This window comes from Haemaphysalis longicornis, unplaced genomic scaffold (genome assembly GCF_048455015.1).
Source record: "Haemaphysalis longicornis isolate Haplotype H1 unplaced genomic scaffold, Haemaphysalis longicornis Haplotype H1 scaffold_5, whole genome shotgun sequence".
NCBI classification, from domain to species: domain Eukaryota; kingdom Metazoa; phylum Arthropoda; class Arachnida; order Ixodida; family Ixodidae; genus Haemaphysalis; species Haemaphysalis longicornis.
The window spans coordinates 89,873,532-89,898,352 of record NW_027526385.1 but is presented as its reverse complement, the minus strand read 5'-3'; the positions used below and the strand labels follow the sequence as shown (position 1 = coordinate 89,898,352).

The 24,821-nt window shown below is 46.2% G+C and overlaps 1 protein-coding gene across 1 annotated transcript; it reads left to right on the top strand.

The window, feature by feature from the left end:
- The first annotated feature begins 100 nt into the window (after nucleotides 1–100).
- On the top strand, nucleotides 101–21,785 carry Mkk4 (dual specificity mitogen-activated protein kinase kinase 4). The gene is made up of 12 exons (XM_077670907.1): nucleotides 101–437; nucleotides 866–998; nucleotides 2,355–2,418; nucleotides 4,140–4,253; nucleotides 7,459–7,578; nucleotides 8,818–8,937; nucleotides 9,732–9,783; nucleotides 13,097–13,224; nucleotides 13,922–13,996; nucleotides 14,357–14,508; nucleotides 16,621–16,666; nucleotides 18,273–21,785. Exons 1-12 carry the CDS (start codon nucleotides 398–400, stop codon nucleotides 18,372–18,374), a joined length of 1,146 nt encoding a protein of 381 aa, XP_077527033.1. The 5' UTR covers nucleotides 101–397; the 3' UTR covers nucleotides 18,375–21,785.
- Nucleotides 21,786–24,821: the final 3,036 nt, after the last annotated feature.

Genomic DNA, 24,821 nt, shown 5'->3' with positions numbered 1-24,821 from the left:
AAGCACAAATTGCAGTACGTCAACGCGTGCATTTTTTAGATGAGTGGAGCGTGCCGTAAAAGGGAACGAATTTGAAGCGTAATGCACTTTTTTGTCATCTTGAAAGCGACGAGAGAATAAAAATATCTCAGCCATTTTGTGGGAGAGAGTGCGTAGGCGTGCGCGTTGTGTGCGTGCGTCTGTGTGCGTTTGTGCCGCCTAGTATGGCCCTGTGCAGGGGCTTTTAACGTCTTCTCCAGCTCCGGGATCATGTCAGCTAATCTGTAGAGCGGAAACCCGGAAAAACAGCGCAGCCCCAGCGACGGAACCCGAGCCTTCGTCGCACACATCGGTAGAAAAACGCAGCTCAAAAGTCTCAATGCATCTGTGATCGGCGCAAAGCAGTCGGCGGTGAAAAATGGCGGAACAACAGCGCGGGATGTCGCGGATAAATTCCCGTAAGTACGGCCAGATGTCTGCCAATCGGAGCGTTTCAAATTACGCGAATCCGTGCTTAGAGAACTCGTCCGTTTGTTAAGGCGTTTATCGTTGTAGTCCCATCCAAACACGCTGCCGCTCTTGTGCGGAGCTTTTTTTGACGAGACGTAACGCCTCACCGTTCGGCCGGAATATGTCGAGCTCTCGCTCGCAGTAGGAGTATGTATTGTTTCCTAATCACGCGGGCTGATCTTTTTGTTTTTCTTTTTAACTCTGTCGCGCACTTCGGTACAAACCTCAATTTCCGTGGGTCTAACAACGCGCGCGAAGCTCGCACTCAGCGCCTTGTCGGGAGAAAGCGGACGGAGGCGGTCCGGACCGCGTGTGGGTGAAACATTCGATTCACTGCATATTGCTGTGTCACAATTCCCGTTGCCTTGTCTCACAGCTCGGGACATACACGGCCGTTCGACAACACGGGAACAGTTGAGGCTGACTTTTGGAAACGGTTCCAAAAAGCACCTTGGCAATGCCAGCAAACTTCCCTCAAGTATTCCTGGATTCAACTATCCCGTGCGAACGTGAGTACCGTAAAGGAAGTGTTCGCGGAATCGGGGTCTGAAGGTCTTCCTTGGGCGGCGCTAATTAGACGTCGCGACTCGGAAGGTTGCGACTGTGGCAATGAATGTGTACTAGAAATGACGTCTGCTTTCCTACGTATACACTCGGTTCGTGTTTTGGTTCGGCGTTATGGAAATTACACTTCGTGGTTTCTCGTAGGCAGAAATTGTGTGCACATCAGTATGTATCTAAGACAATATTAAGCACTGTGTTCGAGGGAGATTCTCTTGGTTGAAAATATGCGTGTTGTGAATCAGTCAGTCTGCTTTATCAAAGCCGTCTGACACATGACATCTGCCATCGCATGCCGAACGCGCAGTATTCTAATATCTTACTTGATGCTGTCGTATGTGTCTAAACTACAACTGGCGTAGCAAGTTGGGCATTTTAGCCTGGCTAACATCGCCAGACTTCATTAAAGATCGTTCTCTCTCTCTCTCTCTACTGCTCGTATCTACAAACGGATTGATGTAACCTTGGGTACCTTGCCTCCCTTGCTTAGTATTTGAAGATGATAATGCCATGCGCGAAAGGCGAATACACCGGAATGTAATCAAGCAAGGTCTGGCAACGGAAAAAGCAAACTAATTGGCATTTTAAAAGAGAGAGAGAAATGGAATAAATCTTTATTGGCTAATGTTACGTGCTTTGTATCGTGGAAGGCATCTTTAGTCCAGGATTCCTTGGCTCCAAATGGCTGTCCTTGTCCAGGTCACCAGTTTGAGCTGGGTATCCGGATCTGGACTGGCCACAGTTTGACGGGAGTTTTGGTAGTGAAGCCAAACTTGGGATGTGTTTGCATGCCTGTACTATATATAGTATAGTAAGCCAGGCTGGGGATAGTAAGCACAGAGGGAAAGGTTCTCTCACAAGTTAGGCTGGTTGAATGACTGTAGTGGTAAAAGCAGGAACGCCCTTGTGTACGAGATTTTGGCGCACGTTAAAGATCCTCAGGTGGTCAAAATTAATCCAGAGCTCTCCACTACGGCGTGCCTCATCGCCTGCGTTGCTTCGGCGCGTTAAACCCTACAATCAATCAATCAAATCAGTGACTGTGGTGGTAAGGCACCCAACTTCATGCTGGGAGGCAAAAGAGTACCCTTAACACTCTTGGATGGTCGTTGGCTTTGCAACGCAAACATGATTAGGAACCTGCCTGTTTTTCTTGAAATGGGGAAAACACAGCCAACTTTTATCAACATTCACTTACAAAATTGACGAGATTTTCGGTCTTCCATCCCTTGTAAGTCGCACTTGTCAGGCACTCCGTATTGTGCGCTCGTTGCTGATAATTTTTACTGCCTCCCTCAACACAGCGAACGGGCGTGGCTGCCGCCAAAGATTCACTCATCTGGAAAGCTCAAGATCTCGCCTGAAGTGGTAAGTGCGCCGCGGTAAAGGTGGTAACGATAATAGTTTTTCTATTACCCTTGTATTGTCCGATCAGTGAAGGACAGCTCTTGGATCCAACGTGGGTTTAGTAAAAAACACAGGATTTTTCTTATGTAGCTGTCGCCGTAGGTTTACCTGGTTGCTGTTGTAAAATTGCTGTTGCTGTAAACAGTAAGTTAAAAAAAGTCGTGCGGGATCAGATGGGATTTGAACATTGGGATTGGCCAGGAATCGGGAGCTTTGAGGGGCGAAATGTGCCCGCTTTTAACCAAATCCACGAAACTCCGAATTTGAAACTTAACAAGTTGTAAGATAACTTTTTGCGACATGCATTAGGATGTAGCTGTCAGGAAACTTTTAAACTGCCTGTGTATGTTTTTGATAACCAAAATTTAATTTAAAAGCCATAAACAATTTGATCTCATAAGTAGTTAATAAATTAGGTCGTGTCCGTATCGTAAACGCTTTCGTAAACGTGACCACCGTTTCCTAACCATAGCTACAATAGAAAACGTTAAAACACACTATTGGGATCTGTAGCCCCTATATATTAAGGTAACACCTTCAGTTTCGCTTTATTAAACGTTTTAACTAGATCGAAAACGTAAAACCAAGAACACCTGCTTGACGCACCGAGCTATTGGTGTGTCAAGTAGGTGGTCTTGAACCGCTCAGTAGGCGTTATTGAACCCCACTTGAACCTCTCAGCCAGCAAACTAAGACTTGAAACTGAGCGGTTCAAGTGGGGATGATGACGATTGTAACTCACAAAAGTGCTCGTAAAAATCGCGTGTACAGTTGTACACGCCCTGTCGCAAAGGGATAATGCATGCCGTGTGATACCCGAACATGATGCCACACGAGTAGAGGAAAAGAAGTTGGTCAAAGTAATCAGCTCCAAAAGACAAAGAAACGAAGGCGGAGAGAGAAACAGAAATACGATGTAGCCATAAAGAAGTTGTTAATAACTACCGCCAGTCTTTAACCTTCTAAGCACTCAAGCATATTTAAAGGAGCACTGACACGAAATTTAAAAGCTGAGATAACTATGTAAAATGCTTCCTTTTTATCAGGAGATACCTCCCAACAAGTTTCAACAGCAACCTTTCGGCGTAACATATTTTAAATCCATTTTAACCTTCGCCCGCACAAGAAAGCCCAGAGCGGGCCGACATAACATCATCTGCTACTTTTGGGCTCCTGTGACGAATCATCTGCTACTTTGGGGCTCCCGTGACGAAGCCGACGCGCTGGCTGTGGTTGGCGTGCGCTGCTCTGGCATGTGTGCACATCATGGTTTTGGGACTGACGTCATGCTGCCTGGGCACGTGGGGACGGTGAAGACCTCGGCCGGTCTGGGCGCGTGCGTGCGCTCGCTCGCGCGTGTCCAGAGCGGCAGCGGTACAGCAAGAATGTTGACGTCACATGATACCTCCTGTCAGTCACGGCACGGCCGCTTGGCGTTTGTTTTGTCAAAACCGAAACTAACACGAATAAACGACGCCGTAAATGAATGTTTACACTGCGCTCGGCCGTCTAATGTGTCACTCTGTGATTAGTGGGCTGGTAGGCACGCGTAGCAGCGGGAAAAAAACGTAACACGAAAATTTTGTGTCAGTACTCTTTTAACTGCCCTGGGGATTTTTTTGGTCACTGTTGCGAGCGATTTGCAGAGCTTGCGTTCTCGCTCTAAACGGAGTTTGCTGCAGGTTTACGACTTCACTGCGGATGACCTCACGGATCTCGGCGAGATTGGTCGCGGAGCCTTTGGCACTGTGAACAAGATGGTCCACCAGAAGAGCATGCTGGAAATGGCAGTCAAAGTGAGTCCAGCTGCCGGCCTTTTATTTGTTTATCGCTCATAATTGTTACCTCTCAACTCGACCGCGGACAATGCGACGAAAGCTGCGCGCTGTCTCCCGGAGAAGGGGGCGGCTCGCGACGTCTTCTCCGGCGACCTTCGATATAGACATGCGGGGAGTTTTCCCCCTTTTCTCCGAAACCTGGAGGGGTCTATTTCCGGTTAGGTGCCACAAAAAAGCAGTCATGGCTGCCTGCTTGCAAGCGCGCGCTCGGGCTAGTAGGGCGTCTTTGAAGCAGTAAACGTTTGTTGTCGAGTGGTCTGGTTGAAAGGGAAGTATTGAGCTCATCACTTAAACTCCGCGCACACTAAAAACACAAAAGAAATGGCAAAATTGTGCCTACAGGTTCAGGCATAGCAAGAGGGTCGCACACAGCGCCGATGGCAGCGGATCGTCATAGGAAATGGGAGAAATTAGCCGCGAAGTTGACCAGTGACAGCAGATCGGACTGCCATGGCCTGAATGAAGTCGTATAGGCCACGTCAGGGGTGCATAATGAGGAGAAATGAAAAGAGTGCAGTCGGTTTTTCCGCGTCTTTCACAGCGATTTGCGCGCTCACCGCTTCACGTGCACGTGTAATATTTGGCTCAGGTATTCCTGGCAGTGTAATCTAAACGTCGCGCAGGTTTACTTGCACTGCTCAAAGAGTGTTGCAGGGTCCCTTTCAGGTCGCTCAGCGTTTCCTTTGGGTTGGTTGCATGGGCACTGGCTTTAACTCTTTCGGGACCGCCGGAAAAAGTGATGAAAAAGGGAGGTCTCGGTAAAAAATTTTTATTACATGAAGCAAAGATACCATCCTGCTTTACCATACACCAAAATGCAGCTAATTATATGTTCTTTGACATACAATACCGTGTTTTACTTCAACACTGACGATAGCACCATGAAAAAATCAGAAAGGAAGAACTTCGCAAAAAAACTACTGAAAAAGATAGAAAAAAGCGTAAATCTAAGAATAATAAAAAAGAATAAAATTATTTCAGGATATACAAAATCTAACACAATGCTTTGTTTATTCATCACGAAAGTTTGATGCGGCTAGGTGTAACTGGTTTTTTGTTTTGTGTGTGATTTCTTTGGCACTAGGGCCATGGCTACGTCGTCGCGCAGGTACACGCCGGGCTCTCGGCTCGGCGAAAACTTGATCCGTTTCTGCGCTGGTGGCAGGAGATCACCACAATAGGTAGTTAACACCCTAGCGAACAGATATAAACTAGCCAGAACATATTTCGAGCGAACATACCTACTCCAGAGCCAATTGAAACCGAAACCAACATCCACCTTTGAGCGCGATTCATGTTCCAGGCTGATCGACACCCGAATCCTCACTTGAGCTCAAATGCGATCTCTAAAGTCGCATTTCGACTCTTCACTGCCACTCTCATCGTCAAAATCCACAGTAGAAGGCGAAGATATGCGAGACGAGCCGACGCGGATCTCTTATCGCGCTCGCGCGTGAGTATGTTTACATTTGGAACCACCGCCCGTCAGAATAAAATATCTGATGCGTTGCCGCCTGGCGATAAAAAAGAAACTTCACAAAAGAGAAAACTCTAGTTTTCAAACTATCTCCTAGATGTCGCTAGGTGTTCCATCGAGCGAAAATTTTTATTCTGCAGGCTCGCGAAACCATCGATCATATGTGACCGATGGCCTATAGGAGCGGTCCCGAAAGAGTTAAACTGGCTGAGTTGAAGTGGACTTTGGCTCTGGAAGTTTGGATTTTGGGCTTTGATTTGACTCAGTTTTCATGGAAAAAGCTTTGTGTTTTAATAACCATTTTTTCTCTAAAAAAGGGGCTTTGATTTTGATTACCCATCAACAGCTGAAAAGTCCGACGTGACTTGTAAGTGGTTGGTTTCGTGAACTGTGGCATAGGGGAGACTCGGCCAACATTGCGATCACCGTCATAGTTCTGAACACACCATTACCCCTTTGAGTGTGCGCTAATTAGTATTCAGGCTTCGTGCGCCAGAAGTGGTTGCGCGAGAATGGTTGACGCGCGAACGGTGACGATGAATAGTTCTCTTTAAGAAAAAGTAGAGCCCAGGCGGTTACGTCACTCCTGCCATACTACGTCACTGTAGCGTAAAGCTGGAAGGTTTTAGATGCGACGCTCAGAGCATCTCTTGTCGGCGGCCCTGTCCTTCCTGCGTGCGTCCGTTGTTGTCCACGTGCGTCCGTTGTTGTCCGCAACCACTCTCCCCCTCTCCTCTCCGATAGCGAACACTCTCTCGCGAGGGGCATTGGATTGGGTTGGCTTGGCTTGACTTGGATTGGATTAAAGTGGATTGTGTTGCGTCATAGCCGTGGTACTCTCTCCGCGGTCTCCTCTCCTTCGGGCGCGCTACGCATATAACCAGTGTGCCGCTCTCCGGCGGCTTTTCGGTCGACGGTTGCTCTCCGCTTGCGCTTGAACCCCCCCAGCGTCGCATCACACCAGGGTTCTCGCGAGGGGAGGTGGGCGTAATTTTTCAATGTTTCTTGCGTTTTTTGGTTAACAAAAGATGTCTTTTGTGGCTGCAGCCGAGTGAGTTCCCAAAGGCTGTCTTTCAAGTTGAAAAATACCTTTCCTCATCGCCTCAATTGTAACCCACTGTATATTCCCCGCTATGCCGCTTCTGCGAAGCCCCCAGTATGCTCTCCCAATGGTAGGGGGCTGCACCCACATCCTACTATATTACAGCAGTCCCTTGCTTTCTTCTTGCAAGCTTTGGGAGAGAGCTCTGGCCAGCTCCAACCTCAATGATCACCACCTGCTGGTGTTGAGGACTGCTGAGGCTGGAAGAGCTCAAAGAGTCTTGGACTGGGGACTCCTCCCCATTGCTTTTCGTAATGAACACATTTACCCTCTCCCCCCCTCTCTCTCTCTCTCTCTCTCTCTCTCTCTCTCTCTCTCTCTCTCTCTCTCTCTCTCTCTCTCTCTCTCTCTCTCTCTCTCTCTCTCTCTCTCTCTCTCTCTCTCTCTCTCTCTCTCTCTCTCTCTCTCTCTCTCTCCTCTTTCTGGAATTAAACCAAGGTGTACGTTGTCTTTATGGCCCCTTTAATAAGAACATGAGAGGTTTGTCGTAGTGTCCTCTAAATTACACGCATTGTCTGCCGAGGAAGGTTGTGACCCCTGACCTGTGTTGCTCTCCCCCCCCCATTCCCCACCCCCATGCACAGCGCATCCGCTCGACAGTGGACGAGAAGGAGCAGAAGCAGCTGCTGATGGATCTGGAGGTTGTGATGAAGAGCAACGACTGCCCCTACATCGTCCAGTTCTATGGCGCCATCTTCAAGGAGGTAAGGAGGAACCTCTTCCTTTCTTTGATGGGTGCTGTCTTCTGGGGACTGCTGCTTCTGCTCAAGTCGTATTGAAGCAGTTGTTGTAAGGTCACTTGTGAATACTTGGCTCAGTGCCACTTTCTGCGGCAGCCGTTTCGACCTTTGAAGGCTTGTCGCGGTGACCAATCATCTTCAGTTCTTGTGCGTGAGTGGATGCATTTTGCACAGATGAAAAAAAAAAAAAAAAAAAAAACTGTCTCTGCAAGTTTTTAAGTTCAGAGGGTTGAACTCGGGGTTCAACGCTTTTGAAGTTATACTACTTTAAACACCTGGCCTTGATTATTTTCTAATAAGGAGGTTTGACTGCGCGGTTTTGTGGGAAAGTCTCGTGGCCAGCTGTAAGATTCAGAAGGTGAAAGAAATTTTTTTTTTTAAGATTTGTAGGTTTTGCCGCAGCTGGAAACGGCAACACCAGAAGCCAGTATGCCGCTGTTGCCCCAGACCTTCCCGCACCAATTTGCACACATATGGCGATTGGGAGTGGCCATGTACGGGGGAGTCGCTGTGATGGCAAGGCCAAAAATTCGTTGCTTGATAGATCTGTGGAGGCTTATCGGCGCAAGCCCATCACGATTTCACACATGCACACACGGTGCGTGCTGAGAATCAACCAAAAGGGGATGGAATGTGCGAGTCACAGGCCAGGAATACCAACCTTTCTTGCTCACCTCCCCCCCTTCCGCTTGCTCACTCGGAAAGTTGAATTTTACGCTTCACTCGCTCGGAGGCTTTCCTCAGAAAGCTAATGTCTAATGCAGTTATGTCTAATGTTAATGCAGTTATGTCTAATGTACATACAAAACAGCGCAAAAAACACGAGGACTAAAAGTGAAGGAGCGCTGACAAGCGCTGTCTGTGCTCCTTCACTCTTAGTCCTTGTGTTTTTTGCCCTGTGTTGTATGTTCAGGATGAACCAACTGGCCCCACTCCAGACGCTAATGTCTTATGTCTAATGCGAATGTTGAGTGCAGTTTCTTTCTTTTTCTTTTTTCCTTTTTTTTTTTCATTATGCAGCAAGTAAGCTGAAAGCTCCTTGAGCCGTTCCGATAGCACTCTACTTCTGATCCCCTTGTTGGTGTATTACATCAGCATCTACATCTCCTTCTTGTATGAGGGATGGATTTGCAGATCAGGGGATGGTCATGGGTGCAGAGAACGAAACAGTGCCCGGCTTCTTCCTCTTGTTTTAATGTGCAGGGTGACTGTTGGATCTGCATGGAGATTATGGACACGTCGCTGGACAAGTTCTACAAGTTCGTCTACGAGAAGCAGCATCAGCGCATACCTGAAGCCATTCTGGGGAAGATCACCGTGGCGGTGAGGGGCCTTGTTTTTCCCTATATGGAAACTATATGGGGAAAATCCGGGACCAACATAATAACTACGTGAAGTTTGCAACTTATATTTTAAGTGCAGAGCACTTTAGGGGCTCACCATGTCGTCCTAGCTGGCTGTGACGCTCGATGTCAAGCGACTGCCAGCATCAGGCGGCACAGCGAGATAACGGACCCAAGTGGAGCCCAGTGTACTGGCATAGGGCGCCCCGAAGAGTCTTCGAAAACCAAGCGGGTTGAATGGCCATAACCATTCGAAACTCGTGAACCGCTTGCGCTTGTCATACATCTTCCCGTTGTTTAGTGCAAAAAAAAACTTCAGGTACATTTGAGGCAAAATATACGTAATTAACCGGCAGCGCCCGCTTTGGTTTAGTTGGGAATGCTGGTTGAGTTGGTTTTTCTATAGTAAACGAAAAAAAGTGGCAGTGCAACGCCGGCACGTGCGGTAGGAAAAGCAAGCACAAAAAGAACAGAACTCCCGCTGGCGCAGTTTCAGGCGGGGGGTTGCGCGAGCACTGTGAAGGCGGGAAATTTGAATTTCATTTGGTGGTAGCAGTGAGCGGATAACGGCGCTACAGCCAATTATGGCGAATCACTGCTCTGCACTTCCGACAGCTTTCACGTTGAGTGGAACGGCTTTAATTTTTATACAACCTGTTTGATGTCATCGGAGCTGGCTTTGGCTTGTTCTGCTTTTTCAGAAGTAGAATGTGAAAAGCCCGTTGTCTGTACTCTAGACAAGACGTGTTTGTCTTCTCTCCTTTTGTTGTGCAGACTGTGAAGGCCCTGAATTATCTCAAGGATAAGCTGAACATCATCCACAGAGGTCAGTAGACATCCTTGTTCCTTGACTGTTCCTGCCTGCCACTTTGCTTATGCCCCTGTCACTCGGGCACTTTCAATCACGATTGAGCCGATCCGGATCGAGCTCAATCCGGATCGAACGCTGCTACACGGCAGTTTCAATTGCGAACGAACCCGATCACGCTCGAGCTCAATCCTAGTTTCCGAAGCGCGATCAAGGTTTCCAAGCGCGATTGGACGAAAGCGGTGATACTCTTGTCCCCGTTGAGTAATGGCACAGAAGGTGACAACTTCAACTAACGCCACAAATTGTATCAAATAGCTTTACCCAAATAAGCGTGCAGTAGCATTCCTATAGTTTCGGATAACTACAACCACGCAAAGTTACCAGACGTCGGCCGTGAAGGACAATTTTAGCGCCACCTGGCGTACACGAGTGCTACCGGTGCAACTTCTCGATGGTGCATCGAGCGCGCTAGAAAAGTCGATCGCTCTTCGCTTTAATCCGGATTGAAAATGCCCGTGTGACAGGGGTATCACTAAGTGTTCACTCTGCCATTTCTTTGGCTCGAAGTGGCCCTTTCCTCTGCTACATATTCTAGCAGCATGTCAAGGTTTACAAGTGGATTATGCTCAGTTCTTTAGCTGCAGTAATAAGGCCAGCTGTTGGGCTGTCATCAGTTGGTACTGCGATTCTCAAAGAAGGAAATTTTAAAGTGAAGTTACGCCCATTTGGTCCTGTGTGCTTAGTGCAGTGAATGTAAACTTCTGTACTTAAACGACTTAGTGATGTCGATCGTCCCTTGGCTCGATGAGGAGGTTGGGAGGATGTGGGTCAGGTGATACGTGACTGTGACGGTCTGTTCACGTTTAGTGTTCCACATTATGACCACGAACAAGGCACCCATTTAGATTCAACACTACTCTTAAAACAGCTTCCTTTAATTGTTAAGTAAACTCTGTGAAACTTGTCAGGCTTGCTGCTTTTTTGCCACTGATTTCAAATATGCGATTATTTTTTGAGTAAGTGAATTAGTTGCCAAGATAATTAGAGCAGGGGTGAGACAGCTGCGCATATTGCGCAGTTTTGATACAAATTTGTTTTCCTGCGCCAGGCTGCTCCAAAAGCTTGAAAATCGCAAAAATTGTGCCAAACTGCTCCAAAACAGTCTGAGAGCCAAGGATTTTAACGCTCCCAACAGTCTCAGAGGGGAAAAATGCTTACTAACGGCATAATTTTTCAGCACCCCCAAGGTGATGCTGTTTGTAAAGGTTTGGTTGATTGATCATTCAATAAAACACCGCATGAAACTGCCTCAGAGATAGTTTCTTTTTTTTTTCGAAAGTCTCGTCAGGTTGCACATGTTACACTCTGCGAGTTTTAAAGTTTCCCTATCGAAACTGCGTACTGAGTACTGCGTACTGAGGCGACAAACTACTTGTGCAAGTTGACGAAAAAACGGCAATTTTCGGAGCGCCTTATCTCCGGAACGACATCAGCGCTCAGCGGGCGCCGCCATCTTGGTGTGGTGAAGATTGGAAAACATGACCGCCGGGCGAAGCAGTTGCTCTGGCTGAGTGTCTTCGCCGATTTGTGCCGTGGTTTTGGTTATGGGGGTGGCTGGGTTTACATTTAGTCGTTTGATCTGTTGCGGCGGGAAGCTGTGCGACTCGAAAGACGGGAGTTCATCAAAAACAACGTGCTGCTGGCGAATTCGCCAAGTTTCGGCGTTGAGTGTGAGGCGCGGTGCGTGCTTGAAGTGAAATTTCGCACTCGTTGCGGTGTTATAAAACTCTGATTTATTGCTGCCTCTGACAGCAAGCTTGCGAGCGGCGGGAATGGGACGATAGACGCTGCAGAAGTGGCGGCGCAGGCTACATCACCGCAAAATATTCAAGCAGTGTCTGAGGACGGGCTATTATTGCACGCTAGTAATAATGGTTCATCTATCTGAAGTGAAATTTGGAGCCAAGGGAAAGGTGGCTGAACATACCAACGTTCCTCAAATTACGATCGTAGTGAACGTGTACCTTGGGGATTGAAATGGGGAGGGGGGTTCGACGACTGTCACCTCGCTTTGCGCAACTTTTGCCGTGGCTCTACACTTGTGCGTAAAGCCGGGTCTGGGATTGCAAAAATAATAATTTAGGCATTCACATGATAATAAAAATGCCTTGGAGTTGCTTAGATTTTTAATTCGATATTCTCAACGGCGCTCCACGCTATCTATGCATAGAGCCTAGAAATTTAAAAATGGTTTGTAAAACTGTCATACCAATTGTGATACTCTGATAGAAAAACTTTATTGATAGCTGTTTCAGAGTTATGTACGTTCAAAACCAATTAAAAGGTGCACTTCCCTCCACCCCCACCCCCCTGATTTGCCAGAAATTTGTTTTTTAGGCTCCTAAGGTGACATAATAAATCTCGTTCTTCTGCTCCAAATCAAGGTTCTCCTGCTCCAAAATCAAGATTTTGCTGCTCCGAAAACTGCTCCCAAATCTGGTTCAGCTGTCTCACCCCTGTTAGAGATAATTTGCTATTTTGAGAGGAACAATAGACAAAACAGCGTTGGCCATAAAACTGAAATCTTTGTTTTCCAATGCTATGAACCCTGGTGAGTGCAATAAGAGAATCGGTTTTTTGATGCACCGCTTGGAACTAATTTTACAGCTCGTTAAACTTTGGTGGCAGCAGTGGGAAGGAACCATTTCGAATGCCCATTTCAAACACCAAAGTTTAATGAGCTGTAAAATTAGTTCCAAGCGGTGCATCAAAAAAACGATTCTTCTTATTGCACTCACCAGTGTTCAGAGCATTGGAAAACAAAGATTTCAGTTTTATGGCCAACACTGTTTTGTCTATTGTTCCTCTGAAAATGGCTAATTATCTCTAATTATCTCGGTGACTAATTGACTGACTCAGAAAATAATGGCATATTCGAAATCAGTGGCAAAAAAGCAGCAAGACTGACAAGTTCCACAGAATTGTTTTAAGAGCCATGTTTAATAAGTGTTTCTGCAGCTCCACCCTTCTTGTGTTTGATTGGCCTGTTGCTTGGCCTTTGTGGGTACTGTCAAGAGCAAAAGTTTACGGACCGTCTTACTGTTGATTTTAAGGCGTTAGTTTGCGTGCCCATTTACAGTTACTTGTGGATTGAAGAAATACTTGGGTTGTAATGGGGGTGAGAAATTGCCTCTAATCATTTGTGCTTCTGGCTGTACACGATGCAGTGCACTTCTCAGCGGGAGGGAACAGTTTTTCTTCAAGACGTGGTGTGGTACTCTGTTTGTTGTTTGTCTTGCGAGCTGTCTCTGGGACTGTCGTGACGCAGATGTCAAGCCCAGCAACATCTTGCTGGACCGGCGAGGCAACATCAAGTTGTGCGACTTTGGCATCAGCGGTCAGCTGGTGGACTCCATCGCCAAAACGCGTGACGCGGGCTGCCGACCCTACATGGCGGTAAGTTTGCACTGTTGCCCTTCGAGTTGTGGCCAGCATTGTGTACCTTTGTTGACAGGACTGGGTCTTTTCTTGCTTCTAGTTTTGTCCTCTGGCCTTTTTACTACTTATGTGCCGATCTGTTTTGTAACTGGTGTGTGTTTTTTGCGATGTCTGCTGGAAAGTCGCAACACAGGTCTGATTTAACCAAGCAGGGGAAAATAGCTGCTTCTATTCGAGAGGAACTCCTCAAAGACAGAACTGAATCAGCCTTGCTTTGAATTACATATCCGGTCTGTTTTGTAATGAATGTGTGTGTGTGTGTGTCTGTTTGTACACACATATACAGCAAGGCCTTGCTATAGCAAAATTGCTTTGTTGCGTTTTGAGGTCCCCTTTGCAGTTCGTTGAGAGTCAATCATCTCTGCTTTGAAACGAAGTAACACTTATATTGAAGTCAGTTTTCTGTCCTGACGAATATAGCGTGCCACGTCTACCAGAAAGTTGCAACACAAGTCCAATTAACCAGGCATATGAAAGAGCTGCTTCTATTTGAGAGTGATACTTGGTAGACGACGAAACCAAATCATTTGTGCTTCTGTTTGAAAAACATCTCTACTTAGCCCAAATTTAGAGTGTCCGGATCTCTTACCAGTAATGATTGTAAAGACCGTTATTCACTTCTTTGGCCCCGCATTTTCGTTCCTTCCTTTCCCAGCCCGAACGCATCGATCCTTCCAGTGCCATCGGCTACGACGTCCGGTCTGACGTATGGAGCCTAGGAATAACCTTGGTGAGTTCATTGCACCGTTGCTCCTAGTCATCCCTCATCTATCTTCATCTCCCTCATCCTTTAAGACGATCCCAGATTTATGGAGTCTAGGGATAACCTTGGTGGGTGTTACACCATTGCTCCTGGTCATCCCTCATCCGTCTTCATCTTCCTCGTCCTTTAAAACAATCCCAGATGTATATAGCCTAGGAATAACCATGCTGGGTTTTACACCGTTGCTCCTTGTCATCCCTTATCCATCTTCATTTTCCTCGTCCTTTAAAATGATGCCAGATGTATGGAGCGTGGGTGTTACACCGTTGCTCCTAGTCATCCCTCATCCGTCTTCATCATCTTCCTCGTCCTTTACAACGATCCCAGATCGAGGTGGCCACGGGGAGGTTCCCGTACCCAAAGTGGAACAGCGTGTTCGAGCAGCTGACCCAAGTTGTGCAGGGGGACCCGCCGCAGCTCAGCCCTAACGAGAACGGAAACTGCTTCACCGCCGAGTTTGTCGACTTTGTCAACACCTGGTGAGGAGCCTCTCTTTTCTTGTCGCAGGAGGAGGAGAACGTAATGTACGCACGGCACGAGGCATCGCCGTTTGCGCTGACCTCTTTTGCATTGATGCGAGGTGTGAATCCCATGCCTCATAAAAGGCGATGGGGAGTAGGATCTTGCATATCCACTTTTTATTAAAGCGAAAGCTTTCTTAGTGGGGTCGACGGCATCCTGTCAAAAAACGAATGCGTTTCCCGGTAGACCGGTTGGTCGACCGAAAAGCTCTGATAAGATCTCTGGGTGCACGGCATGTGCGTGAAACCGGACTCCCACTGTGTTGAAACAGTGAATTGAAAATCGCGACAAAGGAACGGTTCTAGATAAGACAATACACGCATCGATCATGAAGGAGTACCATATTAGTATACCTTTATCTCATAAACCAAGTATGGTTATACATTTAGATCATCCTTTGATGCGTTTAGTTAGAGGACGAAAAATCGTCCCATGGATTTGGTCTTCGTTTGTGATTTCGGTGTTTGAAGGATTGACGATCGATTGGACGCACTTTCAGCGAAGGTCGGGCACACTTTTATCGAAGGTTTTGATGCGCTTTTGATGCAGTTCTGGTGCGAGAAAGCTTTCGCGCTTCTCTCAGCTTCCTTTAGGAATGGATGGTAAAGTTTTGTAAGGGACAGAGTGACGTGTGCCATGGAGTGGAACCAAACCATGATCACCCTCCTCGAGTTGGAAAAATGGAATGGTGTTTTGCTTCTCACTGTAGTGGTGAGGAATTGGTGGGCTCTTTTGAGAGGGGACCAAAAGGCTTTACAACGTGATTGTGTTGGGGTAAACACCACGTCTGAAATTTGGTTTTGGGCTTCACCTTGCACGTTTGTAAGCATAGTCCGGGTAGCTCTTGCTTACACCCCTGCCACACAGGCGTTTGACGTTGTGTCCGAGTCAAATTACCCTAGGAATTTCAAATGTACGACATTTGAAACTGCAAATGCCGTTTGACTTGAATGCCGTCCAAATGTCATTTCAAATGCGCATGCAGCACAGGGGTATTTTAGTCTTTCAAATGCCACGATGCCGAAGTTTTCATTTACCCACCATTGTTGGTGCACATCGCAGACACAATACGTTGTTTCAGTGCATCGAAGTTGTCACAGCTGTACTAGTGTGAGCCCTTCACCCAGATTGGAACTCAGTGAATTGAAAGTGCACTTTCTCTCCTATGCCTCCAGTGAGGGTGCACATAGGAGCAACCACTTAAAGGAGCCACGAAGAGAAAATACAACTTCGTTTAATTTGAAAGAACTAGGATTCAGTATCTCACTCAGCTCCATTACAGCCACAAAAGATGTTTTTTTAAGGAAAAAAAAGCAAGAAGTATTTAAAAACTTTCAAATTTTGCGCCACAGTGACGTGTTATGAGCAAGAATGACGTCATACGGGCCAACAATAAAACATAATTTTCAGTGCATTAGCTGCACGTTAGCATTCAAGTGATGCGGTCAAATGGAACTAGAGGCCGCATTACAGACATCCAGTCATGTGTCGTCGCGACAGGTGAGTTAGGCGGCCACCAATCGCACAAACAAGGTTCCGTGACGTCATAGAAAAGTTGCGGGAAATCGGCTAGGGGGTCGCGACTGCTTCACACGTTTTCTTTAATATCTCCGTTATTTTTTCGAAGATTGCGATGATATTGGTATCATTGTTATCGGGACTAAGCAGTCTTTCTAATAAACCCAACTTGTATTTTGTCTTCATGGCTCCTTTAAGTGCGCAGCGCTTTGACTGACTTGAGGACAATATGGTCGAGATGTGCGCTTAGGGCAGGAAAAAAAATTGAATGGCTGTTGCTGGCACCGATAATCAAACCCTCAAAGTGTCCCCAAATGTGTTTTGACTGGAAATGACAAGGCAAGAGTTCTCACAAGCGGTCCTTATGAAGTGTGGATACAGTAGCGCTCGAAACGCATGTATTGTGACCGTCGTATGGGCTGAGCAGTTGGTTGAAGAAGGCCACTGGGGGACAGAGGGTGCTTGAACCATTGAGTGTGATATTAATGTTTGGTAACAGTTTTTCGTTTCATGTATACTTAAACAAGCGCCATTCTTTCTTGTCGTTTCAGCCTCACGAAGACCGCCCACACACGTCCCAAGTACAAGCAGCTTCTGGTAAGCAGCGCTTCTTGCACTACCGCGTGTAGCTATGTGCCATTTCGGCTGATGAGCTTACGCCTCCAAGGCAATATCAGGAACCGTTCTGTCGAACTTGTTGCGGCCTGTTGGCAGTTAAGAGAGGACACTGCTCTTAAAAAAAAGCTTCTTTAATTTTTTACTAAACTCTCTGTGAAACTTGTCAGCCTTGCTGCATTTTTTCCCAGTGATTTCAAATAGGGCATTATTTTTTGAGTCAGTCAATTAGTTATACCAAAATTATTAGCCATTTTTGGAGGAACAGTAGACAAAACAGTGTTGGTCATAAAACTGTAATCTTTATATTTACCAATACTATGAAGCTTGGTGAGTGAAATGAGAAAATCGGTTTTTGATGCACCGCTTCAAACTAATTTCACAGTTCATTAAACTTTGGTGTTTGAAATGGGCATCCGAAATTGTTCCTTGCCACTGGTGCCAAGGTGGACAGGGAATGGAGAAGGGAAGTTGTTTTAAGAGCCACGTCCCCCCTTAAAAAGCCGTTTCCAACAGCACCTGGCAATGCAGTATAAATGTCGTGCCAGTCCGTTTTAGATCACTGCAATACTCTGCGGCAGATGTAACATTTTGGGCCGTAAACAACCGCCAAAAGTTGCAGAGTAGGCAGACTCGGTGGCTAAAGTGGAAAGTTGGGCAATTTGATTACTTACTAAGGAATTTATTGTTCTAACAAACATCGAACTGGACTAAGTGAAGGAAAGGACTAAGTGAAGGAAAGATGAAGCACACGCTAGATTCTAACGTGTTTCATCTCTCTTCTCGTCTTTCAGAAGCCTCTGTACTCACTTCAGTACTAATCTTCTCAAATGAATGCTTGTGGTGAAAAATGATGGCAGGATGTTTCACGCAAAACTATTGCATTAAACCAAAAAGCGTGCCCTTTATGTGAGTGCGTGTGAATAGTATTGATCACATGGCACGTTACTGCATTATAGTAGGCGCTTTCTTATACCAAACTATTTGTTCGTTTGAATTGACATTAGGCACACAAGGATCCCATTTTACGGTGAATCTTGTGTAGCACAAAGATCGGCGACAGCTTTTAGCTAGTTATTTTGCATCCAAATAAAAACCAGTCTTCTTCTTTGGGAGCAGTGATTGCAATTTGGGAGACTTTTTGGAAAGGTGGTGCCACTTATCGACACCAAACAAATGCTCTGCCCCCTATCTCCCACTATTCCACGAATTGTCTGAAATGGACGTCACAAAAGCTGCTGTCAGACGAAAGCTAATTTTCATACAACCACAATAACAGCCAAGCACCATCACGGTGGCATGGTGGCTAAGGTGGTGTGCTGCTGAGGCCAAGGATGCGGTTTCGATTCCCGGCCACGGTGGCCGCTTTTCAGATATAGGCGAAAAGCGAACATGTCGATGTGTTGAGATTTCGGGTCATGTTGGGTGGTCAAAATTAATCCAAAAAACCTCGAAATGAGACCTTCTTGCTAAACAACAGATCAAATGAGTGAGTGGTTTGATAGAAAACAAAACAAAACAATGAAGTTTAGCAGCGCTGCACACCGCTTTGCTCTTACCAGTGCTTCGTTCCTTGCAACGAACGCAGGACCATGATTTCATCCTGCGCGCCGAGCGGGACACCGTAGACGTTGCCTACTACATCAGCACCATCTTCAGCAACATGAACGGCATGTCGTCGCCGTGCTAAAGTCCGGGCGTCTTTTGCCGCCCCGCCTTCGACTCAACAGTTGCTGCTCACAGTTGGTGAACCCCTATTCTCCCGCAAAGCAGCGCCACCACCAACAACCACCATCGAATGCTTGTGTAGCGGTATTGCCGACGGGGCAGCTTTTCTTGTTCCAGTAGAGCGGGGTGTTGCCGTGGCGACCGTGTACAGTCATGGGCAAGTGGAAATGGAACACTAAACTATGAACCGGAGGAACACAGGATTTCGTGGAACTTTGTTCCGTCTAAGTCAGCTTGTTGCCTGGCATGGTATTGTAGTCAGGTAATCGCGCTTTCTAAATTTATCCGAAGCATGTCGTTGTTTGGTCTTTAGCCAGTGTAGATTTGTTGCCGTGGCAACCGCATACAGTCGTGGACAAATGGAAATGGAACACAAAACTGTGAACTAGAATACACGACTTCCTGGAAATTTGTTCCTGTAGGCCAGATTGTTACCTGGTGTGGCGTTGTAGTCTGGTAATTGCGCTTTCTAAATCTTCGTAATCTCCGATTTGTTGCTGTGGAAACCGTGTACAGTCGCGGGCGAATGGAAATGGAACGCCAAACTGTGAACCGGAATGCACGACTTTCCGGAAATTTGTTCTGCACAAGTCAGATCGTTAGCCGGCGCTGTATTGTATCAGCTATTGCCTTTTCTATATTTATTTTAAGCGTGCCGTTATTAGGTTTTTATGGACCGTAATCTCCTATTTTGCACCATCCAGTCCATAATTGCGTGCCTACGTTCCACTTAGAAACGGACCTTGAGACTATGAGCTGGAACACACAACTTTCTGGAACTTTGTTCCATGTAAGCCGGATTGTTACCCGGTGCAGCATTTAGTCCCGTAATTGTGCTTTCTAAAGTTAACCAAAGCATGCTGTTATTGGTCTTTACCAACCGTAATCTTTGATTTGTTGCTGTAGAAACTGCGTACAGTTGCGGGCGAATGAAAATGGAATGCCGAACTGTAAACCTAAGTGCACGGCTTTAATGAACTTTGATCCATGTAAGTCGGATCGTTGCTCCTCGGCGCATTGTTGTACCAGCTGTCACCTTTCCATATCTAATTGAAGTGTGCCATTATTAGGTCTTTACCAACCGTAATCTCTGATTTTGCGCCTTCCGGTTCATAATTGTGCATTATGTTCCACTTAGAAACGGAACGCGAGACTATGAGCTGGAACACACGACTTCCTGGAACTTTGTTCCGTGTAAGCCGGATTGTTACCTGGCACAGTATTGTAGTCCGGTAATCTTGCTTTCTAAATTTAACCGACGCATGCCGTTATTTGGTAACCTCCGATTTTGCATCCGTTATTTGGTAAACTCCAATTTTGCACCCTCTGGTTTGTAATAGTGCATGTGTGTTCCACTTGACCATGACTGTTTTCACATTTTCGGTGTATTGCCAGAGCCGGGAAATTTCTCGCTACAGAGCATAATATGCAATTGTAACGCCACTTGTGAAGACTCTGAAGATCAGGGAAAAAAAAAAAAGTTTCGCAATTGCGAAAGACAGGCTTGTAGAAAAACGAGCAAGTTACCGAAAGACATGGGCCAACGAGCGTACTATCCGTCTGAGAAAACCTGCTTCATGAACTGGCAAATTTAGAGAGCTGGAAACTTTGTGGGAAGGTTTCTTTTTCTTTTCTTGGGCGAGTTGTGTAGACTACTTCCAGGTTTGGTAAGAGTTAAGACTGATGTAAGGATTTTGCTGCGGATATGTCGGTGTGGACCTAGTGTGGAGGAAGGGTTAGCGAGATTCTTCAAGGTATTTTTTTTTATTACCGCTCATTTTTTGTTGCCTGAAAGTTGCTGATGAGGGTTCAAATACAATGTCTTTCATTTCCAGTTTCTTCTGTGTATATGGATTGCTGGTTTTATTTTGTGTATTTTTTTTATACGGCATACTGAATGCTTTTTTTTTAGCTTCTTTACTATTGGCTGTCATCCCCAGCTCAACCTTTATATTCCCACTTTTGGTTTTAATCCCCGAGAGAGTGAGAAAGAGTTTGTAAATTGAGTTCTGTATGTGGTTGCATGCACCGATTACTTTTTCTACTTGTTTTTGCAAGTGTTTAAAAGCGAGAGCACAGGGAGTTTTTCAATGATGCGAGCGTTTGAGAGTGGGCGATGAAAGTTGATGTAATTTTGCTCAGCTGTTCGCACTTTTCCTTTTATAACTTGACTCGAGCCGGCTTATTGAGGCTTCCGGCTCACAATTCCATGTGTTTGGGCAGTCTTTCTTTTCTTTTTTTGTGTCCCCCTGGTTTACGTATACAGAAACCAGCTACCGTTGTGTACATATTGTACATAGAAGAAGAAAAACCTCTCTTAAACAGAACAAGACAGCTTCTTCCACGCTCTCTGCTGCGTCCTGCGAGGTTGTAGCGATAGCCTCCTTTCCCTCTTTCTCCCGTTCTTGCATTTGCAAACTAGTGATAGGAGGGGGGAAAAAAATGTGAGCCCTAGTTCTGATTTTAGCGCAGTCGCCGCTCGAGTTCAACCGCATAATGTAACTGTGGCTGTTTCACAAATGCACCATCCGTGTTTTAAAATTTTAGACGCATTTGTTTTTCCACTTCTTGAGTTACGTTATTGCAGAATGAACTGTGCATTCCTTCAAGTGAGATGGGATTTTTTTGCACTCTATGGCACGGCGTTTGACTATTTTTACGTCGCAAGAGGTGTGTTCTGTGCACAATTGGGATGTCAGCACTACGATGTGTTCGCGTTTTTCTCTTTCTTTAAAGCTACAAGTTGTTTTGCGCACGTTTCTAACATAATGATGCGTTCCATTTGCCCGTGCTACGCATATCGAACCCTCCACCTTGGTGTTGCAAATCTAGGGCTTGTGCATTTGCTGTTAGTGCTGCACAGGATTTTACGGGGGTTAGTTTAAGTAGACGCGCGATGCATAATGAATTCTAAGTGAACACGGACATAATTTCCCACGTTTGAAGGGAGGGAGTGCCGGTGAAAATGCATAATGGATTGACGAAGCTGTGTGTGTTACTCAAGGACCCAGCCTTTCTCCTCTGCTGTTCAAATCACGCTGTATTCGGAGAGTGCGTTGCAAGCGTTGTGAAGTACTAAGCGGACTTGCACACTGTGTCTTTTTGTTTCTTTGTAAATTTTTTGCAGCACTGACGTCTTTCTGTCCTAGTGTGTAGCACTTTTTTTCTCTTGCCACCGAATGCAAAGTATGCTGAAACTTCCTACACTCTTTGCGCTGCGTTTTGAAGATGAAACTTGGCAGCACCACCCTGTCTTTGTTTTTTTTTTTTTCCACGCTCATACGGTGATGTCTTTTACTTTGTTTCACTGCAGCCGTGCTTTGCGCCAGAAATGCAACGTAAAAAAAAATAATAAAGGAAAGATCTAGTCTGACGTCTTGTGTAGTGGTTTGTGGATGACTCCATCACTGGGAACGAAACAGAAACATGGGGATGATCATACAGGTGGTAAGAATTTCAGCAGCACTGTAGTGATTTCACGAGCGATTTTCAGATTTACAGCGTCAATGAGTTCGTTGTCTTGTTGCGCATTGTTGGTTGTTCTTGCAGCGGCAGCAACACCATTCCAAGATCAATTCTGGTGAAGTGGTTTGGGCCTACTTTCAATACGAATTAGGTAACCGCTCACGCAGCATCTGGGATTGTTAATGGATACATTGTGTCCGGCACAAACGAACCATTTTAGCATCTTGACCTAGGCAGCTGGCTGAATATTGGTAAAGTTCCAAGTGCTGATGTTAACCATGAGAGAAATCTGGAGCAGAATTGCATGGTCTGTAGTGCCTTTGGAAAAATTCAAGTAATCAAGTACTGTCACTAGGGGTACTACTGTCACTGTCATTAGGGGTACTACTAGTACATGTGGTGTTTGCTTATGGCACAGAAACTTGGGGACTTGCTGAACACATTAAAGGTAAAGAAAGCGTTTTGGATTAGAGATCAAACTCCGATTGAAGATATCACTGCACACGTGAAAGAAGCAAAGCTGTGCGAGCCATTTGATACAGAGGATGGACAAGAGCTGGACCACCGTATTAACAGACAGACTACTGGGGCATGAGCTGTGGAGAAGACAGATAACTTGACAGAGGGATGGTAAGAAGAGCAGAACCAAAAGTGGATTTGGATAGTACAGTATAGGAGCAGTTGAAAGGGTACGGGATGGGCCGTTGCCATTTAATGGACGTTCATAAGAAGATTATAATGACATCAATGCCCGATATTCACATATGGCCCACATTTTTACTGACAGCTCAACTACGCCTCACGGTAGTTCTTCCGGCGTCTTCATTTTGTCGACCGGCAAAGCCTTGTCCTACCGCCTGGAACGAATAACCTCATCCATGTCTGCCGAGCTCCATGCACTTAAACAAGCCCTGCGCTACATTCTTCGTCAGCCACCAGCAGAATGGGCTATATTCACGGACTCGAAGGCGGCGTTGCAAACCTTACGGCGTGCCAGCTGCTTCAGCCTTCACGCGCATGTATCCCGTGATGTCACGTACCTGCACCATCTCGCCAACCTCGCTGGTCACCGAGTGACCCTACAATGGATGCCTGCACATTGCGGCATTCTCGGCAATGAGAAAGTGGATGAGGCAGCTTGCAGAGGCCTACAGCTGCGAAATGTAAGAAAGATTTTTTTCGCAAAACACGAGGCCGCAGCGCTAGCAAAAGAGCTTGCCTTAGAGGAGCGAAACCGCCTCTGGTCTTGTCCTGGAACTCGGCACCCTTTCCTGCACCATTTAGAACCTGGACTCAGAATGAGGCTACCAGACAGGATTCCACGTAAGCTTGAAACTCTTTAACACCGGTCGCGTCTCAACGCAGCGCTCACGAACTCTTACCGCCATCGCCTCGGTCTAACTGCAAATCCCTATTGCGATAATTGTGGATTGCCCGAAACAGTAGAGCACGTCCTTCTATAGAGTGTCCGGCATACATCCAAGAAAGAAATCACCTCGCAGAAAAGATTGAGTGCCTCAGCAACGCATCTATATCTTTGAAAGGTCTCCTTGGACCCTGGCCCTCTCCATTGTCCCAGAGAAAAGTGTTGGTTGCCTCATTTGACTATTTACGCGGAATCGGCGTTGCAGAGACAATTTAGAACTTTACCTGTGAGATCGTGCGGACTTTTACCTCACCACGCAAAGCTTCGTGTTAACTTTTTCCTTTAACCTCTTCTTTTCCCCCTTTCTTCTGCCCTACTTCTTTTAGGGCCTTTACTCCTTTCTCCCGATCCCTGCAGAGTAGCATGTAGGCGGGAACATGCCGGCAAACCTCTCTGCTCTCATCTAATAAAGAGCTCTCTCTCTCTCACACACAATTTGCAAACTGCACGTCAAGACGGGTTCTGAATAATGAAAGGCAACTTGCACCTTGTTCCAAGGCTATATCCTGGCTGCAGGAGTCATTTTCCTGATGGAGGTGGAAAACAAATTCCCACGCCAGGATTCTGGTGCGCATTTTATGATACCAGGTTGTTTGAGTTAATTTATTCTCCACTACAATACGTCCTAAACCAAGTAAAGCTTGTGAAGCCCCCTAACAGAAGAGCTGTAAATCCATGATCATCACCAACAGCCTAATAAAGCTCGGAAATGTCCCATTTTCCCCGATTCTAAGCCTACAACCCCCTACAGCTTGCTTCATACCTTACCGCCACTTCCAATTTGAATCTTGGTTGGTCAAGTTCAGCTTTGGGGCCCCAGACCTTGGTCGTTAACCACTATACATTACAGCGTTTGCTACGACAGTTATGTTTCAATCAAAATTTGAAAAGGTTATCTCTCTGTACTACTGAAAAAATAGTTTGTGGGTTTTAGTTGCCTACAAAACTGCCTCAAAACCACAGAAATGGATATGTAATAAAGCAAATTAGGTGGCAACAATCTTCCAGGCGGGTTCCTGTCAGCATCACACTCCGTACTGAAGTTCAATGATATGCATCGCTTAGAAGTCACCGCTTAGGAGTCATCAATTCAGCTGCGGAGGTTTGTGGCATATACGAGCATACGTGGAGGCGGCAGTTCTCTTCAATAGCAATGTTTCCTGGCTTCTGCTAGGGGTTTGAAAATGACTGCACTGGTCTCACGAGATAGCGTGACATGCCTGAAAGCCCTGCAAGAAGTTTTAAGAGAGAGGAAGTACTTTATTTGAGCTTGGCATGGTTAGAAGGCTGTTGTGGCGGCTGGTTTATGCTGGCCAGCGACTTCGGCGGCTCCGATGACCAGCGAGGTTTGGATCTCGGTCTGAGCTTGCCAGTTGCCTCTGGCAGAGGATATCAGGAGGAAAGGGTTGTGTGGGCTACCCATGCTTTGCAGTGTGGCGAGGGGTAAAAACAAGTGGATGAGGTTGGGTTTGGCTGGTTTCGGAAAGGTTTTGTTTTGGAGAAGTGCCGCATTTGCGA